This window comes from Capra hircus, chromosome 13 (assembly GCF_001704415.2).
Source record: "Capra hircus breed San Clemente chromosome 13, ASM170441v1, whole genome shotgun sequence".
Lineage (NCBI taxonomy): Eukaryota > Metazoa > Chordata > Mammalia > Artiodactyla > Bovidae > Capra > Capra hircus.
In genome coordinates, this window is record NC_030820.1 from 77,276,312 (window position 1) to 77,293,278 (window position 16,967).

The 16,967-nt window shown below is 45.0% G+C and overlaps 1 protein-coding gene across 1 annotated transcript in view; it reads right to left on the reverse strand.

Annotated features, from left to right (window-relative positions):
- The window catches only part of B4GALT5 (beta-1,4-galactosyltransferase 5), a 75,365-nt gene continuing 58,970 nt past the window's right edge, over positions 573 to 16,967 (reverse strand). The window contains exons 3-9 of the mRNA XM_018058009.1: positions 12,712 to 12,825; positions 11,626 to 11,750; positions 10,408 to 10,524; positions 9,601 to 9,788; positions 8,565 to 8,687; positions 4,667 to 4,768; positions 573 to 3,777 (exon numbers count right to left, since the gene is read on the reverse strand). Coding sequence (XP_017913498.1) covers positions 3,630 to 3,777; positions 4,667 to 4,768; positions 8,565 to 8,687; positions 9,601 to 9,788; positions 10,408 to 10,524; positions 11,626 to 11,750; positions 12,712 to 12,825 — 917 coding nt within the window. The 3' untranslated portion in view covers positions 573 to 3,629. The remainder of the gene's footprint in view (positions 3,778 to 4,666; positions 4,769 to 8,564; positions 8,688 to 9,600; positions 9,789 to 10,407; positions 10,525 to 11,625; positions 11,751 to 12,711; positions 12,826 to 16,967) is intronic.

Consider the following 16,967-nt stretch of genomic DNA (forward strand, 5'->3'; position numbering starts at 1 on the left):
ATCACCAGGGAAAATAAAAGCGGTAAGTTGCTCAGTTGTGTCCGACTCTTTGCGAACCCATGGACTCCTCTGTCTGCGGGATTCTGCAGGCAAGAATATCGGAGTGGGTTGCCATTCCCTTCTCCAAGAGATCTTCCCGACCCAGGGATCAAACCCAGCTCTTCTGCACTGCAGGCAATTCTTTACCATCTGAGCCACCAGGGAACCTTAGGCCTCCAGGGAAGCCCCTTTTTAAATCTTTTGCTGTTGTGGTCACTTGGCACGCAGGATATTAGCTCTGCAACCAGGGATTGGACCTGTGGCCCCTTCGGTGGAAACATGAAATCCTAACCAGGGAATCCCCTTCCTGGGCCAGTTCTTGAATGAAGACCCAAGCGTGGGCGGATGCCCCATAGCACAGGAGGTTTGATGCTTTGGTTACATCAGCATTGTTTTTCACTCAACTGGCCTGACTGCAGGGCTTGGGTTGGCAGTATTTCTCTCAGGACCACCTCGAGGTCAGCCCGGCTAAAGCAGAAGCCAAGACTCTCAGAAGTCAAACTGTCCTGGACAAAAAGAGACGATCACCAAGGTTTGGTTCTTGAATATGTATTTTTTACTGAAAAAATCATTCATAAATTAACATACAAAAATGTACAAACACATGAGTAAATAATGTAATGACAAAGGACTATATTTTTGTGAAAAGTGTTTTTTAAAACATCTTTAGATTTCAGTGCAAAAATGTACCCCTGGCACCTCTTAAAACATAAGAGCAAGCTCAAAAAATCGTAGTGATGGAAATAAGCTAGTTCAATGTCATCGTCATTGGTGAGTGGATACCATCAGTCCGCGTGGCTGGCGTTCGGCTATAGGTGTTTGTGGTGGGGCAGCTCTTAGGGGAGGCCCTGTATTGTCAAAATGAATAGCTTTGTGGACACTCCCTCCCCCCCAAAAGAAGTCAGCGTGAAAGAAAACTTTTCCTTGCACACTGCAATCAAAAGACAAGGCTGATTTAAGGGGTCAACCATTCGATAGCCTTAAGGAATTTCAGCTGCCAAAATATGCGCAAGGTCACATTTGGTTCTTATTGTTTAACATGATAATTTCACGCCATCAACAGCACACGGGGCTGGCTGTGGTTTTTTTTTTTTTGCTTTTATGTTTCCCCACTCAGTTTAGTGGATAAATGATTAACAGTGCACAGTAAGAGACTTCACACAGATAAAACAAACTCACACATGATTGCAAGATGATTTAAGTCACCCAACTTCCAGCCCTGGAAAGACTTTTCCTTTCGTCCTCAAGCCAGCATTTTCTTGTCAAATCAGGTGTTGTTAGCTTTCTGCCAGCATTTGTTCTTATGGCAAATACGCTAATGAAAGGCTTCAAACATGCGCCATCCCTGACCAATGACCAGTCTGCCCTGGCAAATTCTTCCAAAGGACATCGTAATTTTGTCACATTGAAAGCAGCTCACAGCTCTCAGAGAAAGAAGAGGCCAGGCCAGCACAGAGGCCTGGGGGCGCATGGAGGAAGGGGGAAAGAAATTTTTATTGCTTTATGCACCTTACGTCAAAGGAAAACCAAAAGAACTTCGTGTGTTGTGTTCCCTGTGAAGGTCTTTTAAAGCATGAAATGCTCAAAACTCTTTTAAAACATTATAACAACTTACCAGCGTGCTCAAGGGCAGGAATCTGCTCTCTCATATGAGCTGGTAAGAGCTTTGCAATGCGATTTCTTTTCTAAATAGCATTCTCTTCTTCGAAAGAACAAGAACACACATTAAAAAAAACAAGGCCTGGCCAATCACTCCCACAGCTTGTGGGGATCATACGTCCATGGAACCCACACATGCAAAAACCCCATGTGTATATACACAAATATAGCCCCTACACACACATCCATGTAAACCATGAAAATTAAGGAAACTGAAGGCAAACAAGGCAATTAAAAAAAAAAACAAACAACTATGAAGTACTCCTCAGAAAGTACTCTTTAGTATGGATACATAAATATGTTTTATGGAAAAGGATGAGGGAAACCTGGTATTTCTCAGAATTCTGCAGGAGCCAAAGGGGACTATTAGGTGAGGGATTTGGCTCAGGGGAAAACAGAGAGGCACAAATTCAAATGCAATTTAGAATCTGACTTCAAAAAAGCACACAGGGATGTGAAAGGAGCACGTGAGCTCCTATGTCTGACTGTCCAGCAGCTTTGTTAATCTAATCCCAAAGCTTTGATTTGGTCTAGCCTGGATCCCAGTTGGCCCGCAGCACACGAGTGTCACCTGCTCCCTGGCTAAGTTCCACATCATTCAGTTGCTCATGATTCTATATATTGGGCTGGCCAAGAAGTTCATTTGGGTTTTCCCGTACTATGGTACAGAATGACCCACGTGAGCTTTTTGGTCAACCCAATACTAGTTAATAATGTTGACCGGAAAAAAAAAAAAAAAAAAACCTTTCCAGAAACCAAAAAGGGGAATATTCAGCGGAATCATTGAAGTTGGTTGGTAATTTAGGCACAGATTTCAGAAACTGTGGCCACGGTCCACAAGAGCAAGCGATAGAAAGAGAGAGAATCAGAAAGAAGGAAAAACCAACACCCCACTCTCTCCTGATGCCGAGGAAAGGAGGAGACACCAAGGTGAGAGAGCCAGCAGTGTGCAGTGGGCCCACCTGAAGGGTTTGCTTCAGGCAGGACAGCACTATCCACAGCTTCCTGCTCAGCACAAGGCTGGGCCGGGAAGGACTGCCCCACAGGGAAGAGAAAACCAAAGCCAAAGTCAAGAGCAACGCTTTTGGAAAAGGGGACGGGAGGTGACGCAGAAGTTGGCCACTGGCAATAATGACTGGACCGTTTCGTTCTGCCATGACACGCTCTATATCCACTCCCTTCCACAGTGACAGCAACCGGGGAGATGCTGTCGTTCCCTTTTAGCCAAGTTCCTGCGTCTGCCAAACCAATACAGGATCTGATGTATAAACCCTTGGTTGGAGCCGGCTAGAAAATTAAATTTAAAAAAAAAAAAAGGCATTTTACATGGCTTATTTACAATTATACTTCTTCAAGAAGTGATTGTTGCATGTCTATTTCTCTTCCCCAAGCCCTCCCCTTCCACCCTCAATCCCCACCCAAAGCAGGTAATTTAGAAAAAAGAGAAAGAGAGGGGACACCAGAGATGTAGAAGAATGGTTGTGTGGAGTTTCCTTTTGCTCTTCCTAAAACACAGCTGCCCTGCGGCGGGTCTGCCTCTCTGCTCTGGAGGCCAAGAAGCTACCCAGGCCGTTCTCGCGGGGGAAGAGGCTCCGGGGCGCTTCCGGTTCCGGTTCCGGTTAAGGAGGCCCGTGGCTGAGACGGGGCGACGACGGGGCGGGAGGCCGGGGAGGGGGGCAGCAGGACAGACGTCGGTCTTATGAAAAGGGCAGGTCAGTTCCCGGCCGCCTCCCTCTACCCCGGCGGGTCCGGACGGGGAAGGCGTTTTTGTGCGTGTGCTCTGTTCACATTTTTTTTCCCTTGAACCCTGTGATCCTTCAGGAGGCGCTGGGTTTCCTGTTCTCTTCCCCTGGGGAGCGCCCCCCCGAGACGCGTCCTGGGCTGCTGTCCTGGGGGCGGTGGGGGAAGCCAACGACTGTTCCCCCCTCCGCTCAGTACTCAGTCACCTGAGCCAGCTCGGGTGTCAAGTTGACGGTAATGTTTTTATACAAGGCGTCGTACGTGACGTTCGCGAAGTAGTTCAAGTTGTTGAGGCCGTCCACCGCTTGCCGCTCCTTGGACTTCCTCAGCAGAGCGTACCTGTGAAGCAGGGGCACAGGGGGCGGCTCTGAGCGAGGGGCCGAGCAGCACAACCCGGGGAGACCACGCTCCTGCCCGGCCCCGCAGGGCGGGGCATCAGCCGTTAGGCTCCTCCAGGCTGCGCGCCATTATCAGAACTGGAAACACCTCCTATTTCACGCGAGCCGTTGGACTTCATTTAACGCGCCTGCCCCTCGGCAGAGGAGGAAACCGAGGTTCACAATCCTAACTGGCTCGCCCGAGATCCCTGAGTGGGGAAGCGGAGGCAAGATGTTAAATGGGGGGACGAGAAAGTTCCATCTGTATTCAGTGCCCTCTTACTCCCCAGGAAAACAGTTCATGCAGTTGGATCAACTGTCGTGAGGACAGTCCTCCCAACAATTAACGAAAGACAGAAAGAGCCACTCCCAAGGACCTGGAGAGGCACGCCATCCACTCGCCTCTGCTCAGCCTGACCTGGAGTTTGTTTCATTGAAGGTTGGTACAGGGTGATAAAGCAGCTGCAGCCACACAGAGGCTCAGGGACACCCTTCCAGAACCGAGCTCGCAGAGAGGGTGCCAAACTCTGTCACATGAGCGTGAGTTTACACAGACTTTGACCCGAAAGGGTTTTTCTCCAACTCCCTGAAGGCTACAGCACAGACAACTACAAAGCTTAAGGAGGAGGAGTGATTTCCTGAAAAGATCTTATAATCACATTTTTCACCAATAGTATCATTTTGCCCCCAAACACCTGCCTCACACTTAAAGTGAGTGATAAACAGGAACTCTCAAACAGCTGTCTGAACAAGACCTTGGAAGGGGTGAGGAGCAAGCCCAGGGACTGCAATGCTTGAGGACCCTGGAAATATAGGACTTTTGTATGAGGAATAAAAAAAACTGCACCAACCTTCCAAGAAACTGGACCTCTCCTCGATGGTGATGAGGAATGGACTTATACTTCCCTGTGTCACCTTCTGGCCGACTCACAGAATAGCCTGCATTCTGGACTCTGTCCAAGACAAAGAAGATGGGTAAAATGATCAAGTCTGACAGGTGAGACCAAACCTATCCCAAGGCTGAGGGACGCCAAGTTGAACAATGCTTCTTTTGCATCTATATATTCAAGTCACTTTCCCTCTGGATAAGTTCATGGTTTTAGAAAAAAGTCTACAATATGAAAAGTTTTGAAAAAAAAAAAGAGAAATTAAAAATTCCCTAGGTTTGACATGGTGTCTCAGTGACAGGTACAACCATGTGGGTCCCCCTGCAGACAGGTGTACACATGCCCCCTCTGGGTCAGCTTGTTTGTTATTTAGTTGCTAAGCCGTGTCTGACTCGTTTGTGACTCCATGGACTGTAACCCACCAGGCTCCTCTGTCCACAGAATTTCCCAGGCAAGAGTACTGAAGTTGGTTGCCATTTCCTTCTCCAAGGGATCTTCCTGACCCAGGGATGGAACCTGTGTCTCTTATGTCTCCTGCATTGGCAGGTGGATTCTTTACCCTCTGCGCCACCTGGGAAGCCCAAAATGGCATAGTATCTGCATAAAACCCCCACAAATCCTCCGGCAGACCTTAAATCATCTCTGCCTCAATGCTATGTAAATAGTTGCTTGCAGGGAGCAAATCCAAGTTTTGATTTTTGGAACCTTTTGGAATTCCGCACCCCCGCTCCCCCCCCAATCCACAGCTGGTTGAATCCTCAAATTCAGAACCCACGGATATGGAGGGCTGACAGGGTGAAGATGTGTTCTCCCTCTCATTTGATAAATATGTATGAAATGCCTACTGTGTGCCTGGAATTGTGTGGGGGTGCTGGGGAAAACCAGTCACACATTCCTGGCCTGAGGGACTCCTTGCTGAGCTGAGGAAAGAAAAAGATGAGCCAGCAGAACAGATGTCCTAGGGGAGCCCAACTAGATTCAGAAACCAGTCAAACCAGTACAGAAAAGGTGCTCATCCTCACCAGGTTCCTAAGAAACCCAAATTAAAAGGATGAGATGCCATTTTTACCCATCAGACTGAGAAAGAATTGTCCAGGAGCTGCTGTGGTGAAATGGGGCACAAATTTCAATGGTCGTTTATATCCAAAAGCAGGTGGTGCGGTAAGAAAATTTGTACGCTTATGTACTGTTGGTCACAATACTTCTGCAATCTTTTCTGGAGGAAAATCAGACAATAACTATCAAAATTTTAAAAGTGCATTTACTTCTTGACTCTGCAGTTCTGCAACCAGGAAATTAACCTACAGAAATATTTGCTCATGTGAACAAAAGACGCTCAAAATTAAACAACACTGTTCATCAATAGGAGAAGATTAAAAATAAATTGCTATCTGTCTACACAAGGAAATACCACGTAATTATAATAATAATGAAATGGCTCTCTGTATTGACATGATTGGAAGGGGAGAAGGGATGTGTCTAGGTTGTTTATGTATGAATAGAAAGAACTATAAAGAAACTGCTTGTTCAAATGGCTACTTCCTGGGAAGGAAACAGGATAACAATGGGGATTAAGACTTACACTTTTGTTTATATGCATGCGTGCATGCTAAGTCACTTCAGTTGTGTCCAATTCTTGGCGACCCTATGGACTATGAAAAAGATGAGCCAGCAGAACAGATGTCCTAGGGGAGCCCAGCTAGATTCAGAAACCAGTCAAACCAGTACGGAAGAGGTGCTCATCCTCACCAGGTTCCTAAGAAACCCAAATTAAAAGGATGAGATGCCATTTTTACCCATCAGACTGAGAAAGAATTGTCCAGGAGCTGCTGCCAAGCTCCTGTTCATGGAGTGGGTGGCCATGCCCTCCTCCAGTGGATCTTCTCGACCCAGGGATCAAACCTGCATTTCCTACGACTCCTGCATTGCAGGTGGATTCTTTACCACTGAGCCACCAGGGAAGCCCCTTTTGTTTATACACTTCTGTATTATCTGAATTTTTACCAGCCTCCTCTGAATCCAAATTATACTCTCATTGTGATATATAGTCGTTCCTCAGTCTCCACGTGGGGGGACTGGTTCCAGCACCCTCCCTGCAGTTACTAAAATCTGAGGATACCCAAATCCCTTATGTAAAAATGGCATAGTTGCTGGGTTGCTGTTCAGTGGCTCAGCTGTGTCCAGCTCTTTGTGACCCCATGGACTGTAGCCCGTCAGGCTCCTCTGTTTATGGGATTTCCCAGGCGAGAACACTGGAGTGGGTTGCCTTTTCCTTCTCCAGGGGATCTTCCCGACCCATGGATTGAACCAGCATCTCCTGCACTGGCAGGTGGATTCTTTATTGCTGAGCCACCAGGGAAGCCCCTATTATTCACTTACTGTACAAAAATACTATTTGACACTACTCACACATGAGATTGTTCCTACAGACTTAAAATATGAACCTTACCTGATGGCAAGGATAAATCTGTGTAAATATAACTCATATCTGACCTCTGGTTTGGGAAGGTTTCAGTGCAATGGGCTATGCATGTAAAGTACACAACAGATTTCTAAGATTTAGTAAGAAAAAAAATGTAGAATATCTCATTAATATTTTATATTAAAATAAATTTTATAGGATTGCATGTTAAAATGGTATTGTTTTGGATATACTGCAGTAAGTATAATTGTTAAAATATTTTTATTAATATAAAAAATTAATTTCACCTTTTTCCTTTTTTAAATCTTTCTAAATGGAGCTACTAGAACATTGAAAATTAAATACATGGGAATACCAGACCACCTGACCTACCTCTTGAGAAACCTATATGCAGGTCAGGAAGCAACAGTTAGAACTGGACATGGAACAACAGACTGGTTCCAAATAGGAAAAGCAGTACATCAAGGCTGTATATTGTCACCCTGCTTATTTAACTTCTATGCAGAGTACATCATGAGAAACACTGGGCTGGAAGAAGCACAAGCTGGAGTCAAGATTGCCAGGAGAAATATCAATAACCTCAGATATGGAGATGACACCACCCTTGTGGCAGAAAGTGAAGAGGAACTAAAAAGCCTCTTGATGAAAGTGAAAGAGGAGAGTGAAAAAGTTGGCTTAAAGCTCAACATTCAGAAAACGAAGATCATGGCATCTGGTCCCATCACTTCATGGCAAATAGATGGGGGAACAGTAGAAACAGTGTCAGACACTATTTTTTTGGGCTCCAAAATCACTGCAGATGGTGACTGCAGCCATGAAATTAAAAGACACTCCTTGGAAGAAAAGTTATGACCAACCTAGATAGCATATTCAAAAGCAGAGACATTACTTTGCCAACAAAGGTCCGTCTAGTCAAGGCTATGGTTTCTCCAGTGCTCATGTATGGATGTGAGAGTTGGACTGTGAAGAAAGCTAAGCGTCGAAGAATTGATGCTTTTGAACTGTGGTGTTGGAGAAGACTCTTGAGAGTCCCTTGGACTGCAAGGAGATCCAACCAGTCCATTCTAAACGACATCAGCCCTGGGATTTCTTTGGAAGGAATGATGCTAAAGCTGAAACTCCAGTACTTTGGCCACCTCATGAAAAGAGTTGACTCATTGGAAAAGACTCTGATGCTGGGAGGGATTGGGGGCAGGAGGAGAAGGGGACGACAGAGGATGAGATTGCTGGATGGCATCACCGACTTGATGGACTGAGTTTGAGTGAACTCCAGGAGTTGGTGATGGACAGGGAGGCCTGACGTGCTGAGATTCATGGGGTCTCAAAGAGTCGGACATGACTGAGCAACTGAACTGAACTGAATGCGTCATATTCCTACTAGATAGTGCTAGTCTGGAGAGCCTAAGGGAGTGTTTCTAGAAGACATCAGAAGGGCAATACCTGTTCCACAGGTCGTCATCTTCTCCACCCCACCCCCAGAACGCATTAGGAAAGCCATTGATCTTCCGAAACTGTTCCACCGTTAAGCCGCTCACTCCGCCAAAGAACTCAGTATAAGGAAGCCTAAAAGGAGATGTATGGCATCAATTATCCGTGCATGAAAGGGTGTTCTCTTTTTCCCCCGTAGAACAGGCCATCTCACGGGAGAACTAAGTCTTAAGTAAAACAATACTCTGTGCTACTGCCCCAAACCACCTGAAATGGTTTCCTCGGGCCAAATGCATCAACCCGAGTAGCTAATTAAATTTCTTTTCTAACTGATTTTTTTTTTAAATCACAGCTTTATTGAGACAGAACTGACATGCCATATAACTTACCCATTGATTATTTTTTAAAAATATTTACTGATTGATTGGTTTGGTCTGAGTGTAGCAGGTGGGGTCTTTGATCTTTGTTGAAGTATGTGGGATCTAGTCTCCTGACCAGGGATCAAACCTTGGTCCCCCACACTGGGGGCATGGAGTCCCTAATTTACTTATTTAAGGTGTAAAATTCAATGGCTTTTTTTTATATATATTCATGGAGATTTGCAACCATGGCCACAATCAGTGTTAATCAATTTCATCACCGCTCCTCCCCCACCCTAGGAGCCTTGTACCCATCATCAGCAGTCAGTCACTCATTTTTCCCTACTCTCCTCAACCCTATACAACCACAGTTCTTCCTTCTGTCTCTACAGATTTGCCTATTCTGGACATTTCATACAAACTGAATCATATAATACTCGGTCTTTCATAGCTAGTTGTCTTTCACTGAGCATAACATTTTCTAGGTTCATCCAGGCTGTCACATAGATCAGTACTTCATTTCTTATTGCCAAATAGCATTCCATCATATGGATGGATATACTACATTTCGTTTATTCATTCATCAGTAGATTGCGATTCACACTGGAGCTAATTTGATTTGGTCATCCTTGCACCTTTCATCATCCTTCTAAATTTAACCTCTTTAATTAAAAGGAAATAATACTCACAGATACATATACTTATCCAGTTTAGTCGCAAAGTGCCTTGGCATCTGTCCACATCCATAATAGTTACGATCACTTTCTGGTATGTGATCCACGTCATGAAAAATGAGGCAGTCCCAGTCCAGGTCCTTCATTGCTTCTTGAAAACCCACATTAAAAAGCATCGCTCGATTAAAGGGTTGGGTGCCAACCTAAAAGAAGCAGAACTTTATTTTTAAAGGACTCTTGAAGAAAAATCTTTGCTGCCTCAGCCCTGCCTAAAAGAGAGCTTACTGAGAGATCACTGGGCCGGAAGGGTGGTGGGTCCTGCCTGGTTCATCACTGACTCACCATCACTTGACCTCTGGCCTCAACTTCCTCAGGAATAAAAAAGGGTATTAAATATAAACCTAAGCCTCTCTCTCCCAAGGCCGTTTGAAGGCAGAGAGTCAGCTGTGTAATGGCATTTAGAAGGGTACCCAACCCACTACACGGAAGGAAGAACAACACAGCCATTTCTACCTGCAGCCCCTTATCTCCCGGGAACTTCCTGGGTCTGAAATGTAAAGACAATACCCAAAGCAGTTCCAGCAAAACCAGCCCACAAGAGGCCTTTGTTCAAGGGTAAACGAAGCTCCAGGCAGCACTCAGACCTGCTAGTACTGAACATCACGGAGGAGCACAGGACACCCTCTGGTCCCTGCCCCACACAGAGCCACTCAATCATGAGTTTTCGATCTTATGGGCTCTTAACCCCAAGGACGGATCAGCTTGACACTCTCTCGATTGTAGTCTTGGAAGAGAAAGAAGAGAGAAGAAAGAGCCACTCACTTGCTCCACCACATAAAACGCAAACTGCAGGCGCTGGCGCTGGAGCATGGGAATGAGGTGTCGGAGCAGGACCGGGAGGTGCTCGTGGCGGTTCCGGAAGGGGACAAGGATGGCCACCTGCAGCGGGTCATAGCGACAGAGGCCACCCTGTCAGCGAGTCCCCTCAACTGCTCCCACAGCACTGGAGCCCGGCTCGCTTGGGGGCCTCCAGGGAGTTGCCTTACCCTCCACTTCTCTGCAGTCACCCTTTATGTCAGTAGTATCTCCTGTTTCTTTATTCTAGCGCAGCTTGTTTTAGAACAATGTGGGTGTGCTTGTCCCAACCACACTAGACTAAGAGATTAGGAGGGTAGGTGAGATGTCTTAACACTCCTTTATATGAGAGCAAAGCCTTGTTCTGTGTCTTGTATATTCTCCAGGCAAGAATACTGGAGTAGGTAGACATTCCCTTCTCCAGGGGATCTTCCCGACCCAGGGGTTGTCCCACATTGCAAGTGGATTCTTTACCATCTGAGCCACCTGGGAAGCCCCATATTATCAACATATACTAAATGAATAATTTTAACTGACATGAAAAAACACCTATATATATATATATATATTTAACGCTGGTCATTAAGTTGATTTTATATCCCAGTGATGGAGTGGAAACACTGCTTTGTTCCAGATCTGCTTGATCGTTGCTGTACTATAGCATCTCACAGGGCTGGCAGGGAATAAGCACTTTACTAAATACTTGTTGAAAGAATTGACTTAAGTCACTGTCAAGCTTGAGCCACACTACTGATGTCTCCTGATTACAGTCATGCAGAAAAAAAACTAAACAATTCTCACAGGCTAGATAGTTCTGCTTTTTACTCCACCAGATTCTTGGCAATAATGCCAAATAAAGCACAAAGCACTGAATTTGTGAAGATGGCTTCTGCAAATCTATCAGGAGAGACCCACCACCCCCTTTCCCCCACTGCTTAGCCAATATTCCTGGAAGGAAGAAAAAGGGTCCTGGTTTGGTGACCAGAACAATGCATATGTCTGCGGCTACAGCAGAGTCCTCAGGGAAACCCACTCCTCCATTATGTTCCCATCAGATGCAAATCCTTTGCAGTAAGCGGTAAGTAGGATGCAAATTACAAAGTGTCAGAGGGGAATCCAGGGTGATCCGACATGACAGCAAGTCCAGGTAGGCTTCCCAGCACCTGGGGTCTGACCCCACCCTACCTTCCATCGAGGCACACAATCTGACGGCTTCCAGTGACCGCCCAGCTTGATGGTTGGGTCTTTAGAGAAGAGTTCATGGATGGCATCCATTCCAATCTCACTCATGTTTATGTCTATCGGGCCCTCTGAACAGAGATGGGGAAAAAAATAGTAAGAGGCCACGAAATTCCTACGTTCAGGGTTGTAATCTCTGGCGTGGATCAGTGCTTTTTCAGTGGGTTGTGTTTTTTAACAAGGATGGGGGTCCCTACATCTGCTTCCCAACCCACTGGGTTTCAGTTCATCCCCATTTCTGGGTAAAGCGGCAAACCAAGAAATAAAGACTTGGGAGTTCTGCTTCCACCAAAGATGTAGAAAGAAATGAAGACCAAGTACAAAAGCAGCTGAACTTCTCAAAGAGGAAGGAGAAAAGCAGCTGAGCTTGGTAGCATCTCTGTGTGCTCCTGAGCTGAGTGCAGACACACTGTCCCGATTCACTGATCAGTGACCCTGACTGGTCATGGCCAAACTCAGAACATGCATCATCTTGAACTCAAGTCAGGAAGAAGACAGTCCAAGAAGCCCCAAAGCACAGGAAAGGTATAAGAGTACACTGTCATTGCTCTAGATTACGCATGAGATTCTAAGAAGGGAAGGGAAAGGGAAAGGGAAGCGGAAAAAGGAAGAGAAAGAAAAGATGCAAGAATTTTTCTTAACCAGCACTTTGTTAAGAAAATAACTTCTCTCATATTAAATGAGTTATACAATCAGTGTGAGATTTACAGTAAAAGACAAAGCTGGTTGCCTACACTTTCTCAAGGGTATCTTAACAGACCTCAAGTTACGAAGGAAGCGGAACATGTAGAGCAAAGAGTGAAAAATGTGGTGGGAGATGGCGCCAGAGCAGAGGGGACCCTGCAGAAGGGCTGCCGAGGAGCCAGGCCACGTGCAACCTTCATAGTTCCTATTTCCAAGGGCCAGGAGGAGTTTACAATCTCTCTGTAAGTAGACATATCGAGAGATAAAGAACACTCTCCCTTCTATTTTAATCAAATAGAAGGACATCGGTTTTAAAAGCAGAGGAAGATAAGCAAGCACTCTACTCACTCATGGAAGGGAGCCTTTCGGGACAGGTATGGTTTGCAAAGTAGGTGAAGTCTTCAGGAAGAAAAGTCGTGGTCTGTAGGAAGGATTCACTGTGGTTCAAGTCGAGAGGATAATCTAGAGAGGGAAGAAAAGAAAAGGCAGCTCCGATTGGTACAAGTCTTCATCTCTGCAATTCTCAGATGCCCACCAAACAAGGATTTTTCTAAGTCATTATCTTTTGGTGAGGCAGGATGCTGACTTAGCCCTTCAGCTGAAATTTGAATACATCAATAGAAATGTTAATCAGATGATACTATTTCACCAGTGTTTCTATTCTCATTGTTATTATAGTTTTATATGCAGTCAGCTCTTAGTCAAACAACCCTGCAACATAACTGAAAAAGAGAAACCAGCATTCCCTCCCATGTCTTTCTGAAAGGAAATGCTCTCACTTCTGTTAATCAACTACCTTAGTATTTTGGGCTTCCCTGGTGGCTCAGATGGTAACGAATCTGCCTGCAATGCAAGAGACTTGGGTTCGATCCCTGGGTTGTAAGATTCCCCCGGAGAAGAGAATGGCTACTCACTCTAGTATTCTTGCCTGGAGGATCGCATGGACAGGGGAGCCTGGTGGGCTACAGTCCGTGGGGTTGCAAAAAGTCGGACACAACTGAGCAACTAACATGTACATACATGCATACCTTAGTATTTATCTCTATCAGCCTATACAGCCAGTCTTTTCTTTTTTAGGGGGTGTCTTTTTTTTCTTTATTGCGGTATACTTGCTTTACAAATGTTGTGTTAGTTTCTGCTGTGCAGCAAAGTCAACCAGGTATCCATTTACATTATCCCCTCTTTTTTTTGTATTTCCTTCCCATTTAGTTCACCACAGAGCACTGAGTAGCGTTCCCTGTGCTATAAAGTAGGTTCTTATTAGTTATCCATTTTATACAGAGTATCAGTAGTATATATATATGTCAATCCCGAATCTCCTAATTCACCCCACACCCCCCTTGATATATATATATATATATATTTTTATATTTATTTATTCTCTATGTCTGTGTCTCTATTTCTGCTTTGCAAATAAGATCATCAGAACCATTCTTTTCTAGATTCCACATATGTGTTCATAATGTACGATACTTCTGCCTGACTTCACTTTGTACGACAGTCTCTAGGTCTATCCACATCTCTACAAATGGCACAGTTTTGTTCTTTTTTATGGTATACAGTTGATCTCGATGCTTCGTTTTTAGGTCTGTTAACTTTTCACTATGGAGGATGAAGATTTCGTACCCTTCCTCCCCTGCCCCCACCACACACATACCCTTCCCATCCTCCAGTATCCCTACAGTGAGACATGCTAATTGTGGTTAGGACAATCTTCAGTATTTTCATTATGATGACTCAATAAACATTCTCTGTTGCTGAGAAATGTGGAAAGGATGATTACATTTCCTTTCCTGCCAAGTTTTCTGCCCCCTGGATTAATTGTCTTCTTTTCCTGTTTGCTTCGTTTTACGTGAAATGATGACAAGTGGATGTCTTGCCCTTCGCCACTTCACTTCCCCTCAAGACACAGGCATCGGGTCTTCCTCTTGCTAAGAAGGTCCAGCGCCTCCCAACCCACTCCAACGTGGACGGGTCTTCCTGACCCACTCCCTTCATCAGTGGCCAGGGGAGTCCGTTCATCTCCCTAGAGTGTCGAACCTCAGTTTTCCTAACTTCAACTTCTTTGCTTTCACTGGGTAAAGCACATTCTTCCAGTGGCTTCCTAAAAGGGGGAAACAGAAGTGATTTTGAAACCCTGGATATCTGATTATTTTTATTCTTCCTCAGTTGATACATGGGTTTTACAGAATTCTAGGCTGGAGATAAATTTTCCTTTGGAATTGTAAAGGTGCTGTTCCACTTCCTTCTAGAGTCCTGTGGGCCTGTAAGTCCAGTCATTCCAATTCCTGTTCTTTGTAAAAGGTGACAGTAATTTCTTTCTGGAAGCGTGAAGAACCTTCTCTTTGTTCAGGAAATTTGATATTGGTGTGCTTGCCCCACTGTGTTGGCAATGTAGTGGCCTCTGAAGTCTGGGGATTCAAGTCCTGTTCAAGAATTTTTCAGAGGTATCACTGTGGTGATGATTTCCTGCCTTCTGTATTCTGGGCTCTCTTTCTGGATGTTGGGCCTCCTGGCCCTATAATTTTCTCATCTTTTCTACCTGACTTTCTATCCTGCCATTTTTCTGCTCTACCTTCAGAGAGATTTCCTCAATTTTATCCAGTCCTTTATCATTTCCTGCTTTTTTTAAATTTCCAAGTGTCCCTTTAATTTTCCGAATGTTCATCCTTTTCAATATCTTGTTCCACGTTTACAATCCTTGTCCTCTGACCCTCAAGAACATGTGTGATGGTTAAGTTTTCTCCTCCCAGCATACTGTTTCTTCCAATTTGTTACTTGTTTTGATCGCCGGCACAGTGACGCTTGGCCATCTGCTAACATTTAAGAGTGGGGCTTGGAATCAGCTAACTGGAAGTGTTTGGATGGAGGTTCTTCATTGGAGGGTGTTCTAGTCAGAGGTTTGGATGGGAAACCTCCAGGGTCAGTATCTTTGGGTCTTTCTTCTTGGTCTGGTCAGGTTCCCCAGAGAAGTCATTCTAATCTCCTGCCAGAATGGTACAGTCTTTGTTACAAGCATCCTGAAACAGGAGGAGGAAAAGCTGGGGGCACCCTGAAAAAAGCCAGGTGCCCCAGCTGACAGGCCCTCTGTTTTATGACCTCTGGCTGGAGGTTATTGAGTCTCCAGTACTTTGCCAGGTTAGGGGATAGAATATTGGACTGCTTTTTAAACAGCTTTCAACCCATCTTTATCTTAGTTGCCTCCTTTATTTTTATCTCCAGAAATAGCTGATATTCTAACTTCTGAGCTTCTGAGCAATTCTGGGTTATCAACTATGAGGTGGTTGGCTTTCCTTGTTGCACATTAGCAGTGAGTTTTCTTGGGTCTGTTAAGTCCATTATCACTGGTCCATCTGCTTTCCAACTTTTATAATTTTTTGAGGTGATCTCCTTTCTTGTGCTTCTCATTTTTAAGGGTTTACAGCACTAAAAACACATACATACACACAATATCTACTGTTATTTCAGTGATGTTTTAACTTTATTGCAAATGCCTTTTTTCTAGAGGGAGGTATGAAGGGGGTCCTCCAATCTCTTACCTTTTTACAGACAAAGAAAGCGAGGCACCGTATACAGAACCCCTACAAGGAGATGTGCCTGGTGCCAGTCTGAGGCCTGATTAAACTATGGGTTGATGATCTTGACATCTGTCGTTATTGTTTAGTTGCTCAGTGTGTCTGACAATTTTGTGACCCCGTGGACTGTCGCCCACCAGGCCCCTCTGTTCATAGCGTTTCCCAGGCAAGAATACTGGAGTGTGTTGCCATTTCCTTCTCCAGGAGATCTTCCCAACCCAGGGACTGAACTTGCGCCTTCTACATTCTTTACCACTGAGCCACCAGGCAAGTCCCATCTTAGAAGATGACAGGCCCCCAAATATGTGGTGGGTAGTTTTTATGGGCTTGGTATTTCATGGGCTGATGAGTGGGAGGATTATTGCAGCTATTTTTGGGAAGGGGTGGAGATTGTCAGGAACCGGGTCACCACCCACTTTTTGACCTTTTATGGTCAGCCTCAGAACTGTCGTGGTACCTATGGTTTGTCATTCCGCTTGCGGATGTGTTACAATGAACTGCACTGAGGCTCAAAGTCTAGCAGAAGTCGACTCATCCACCATCTTGGATCTAGCCGGTTCTAACCAGTTTATGTCATATTCAACAGCTACCTCATTCTTTTAAAGGCTGTCCCCTGCCCACTTCCCTCCTGTTTCATCAGCAGCAAGCAGGAAACAAAAGACCACTTTTTTTTTCTTCTTCCGGCTACTAAATTAATAATGTCATTGTTAAAAAAAGAAAACCTCAAATATACAAGTCCTAAGTGAAAGTCCATAACCTTGCCCTACACCTTGGAGAACCCCCACCCCACCAAACCCTAATTCCATCAATTCTAATTTTCAATTCTTTACGTAAAAATTTAAACAAAATCTAGCTTCCCACTAGCAGTAGAAGCCTTTTAAAGTGGAAGAGGCAGAGAAAATTAATTGCTCGTGACACAGCAAAGAATCAGACACGACTGAAGCAATTTCGCATGCACACACGCAGGCGCGCCATGGTAAAAACTGTGCCTGGTTATTGTGGGGCCCTGGTTCTCTTCCTCCAGCCGCC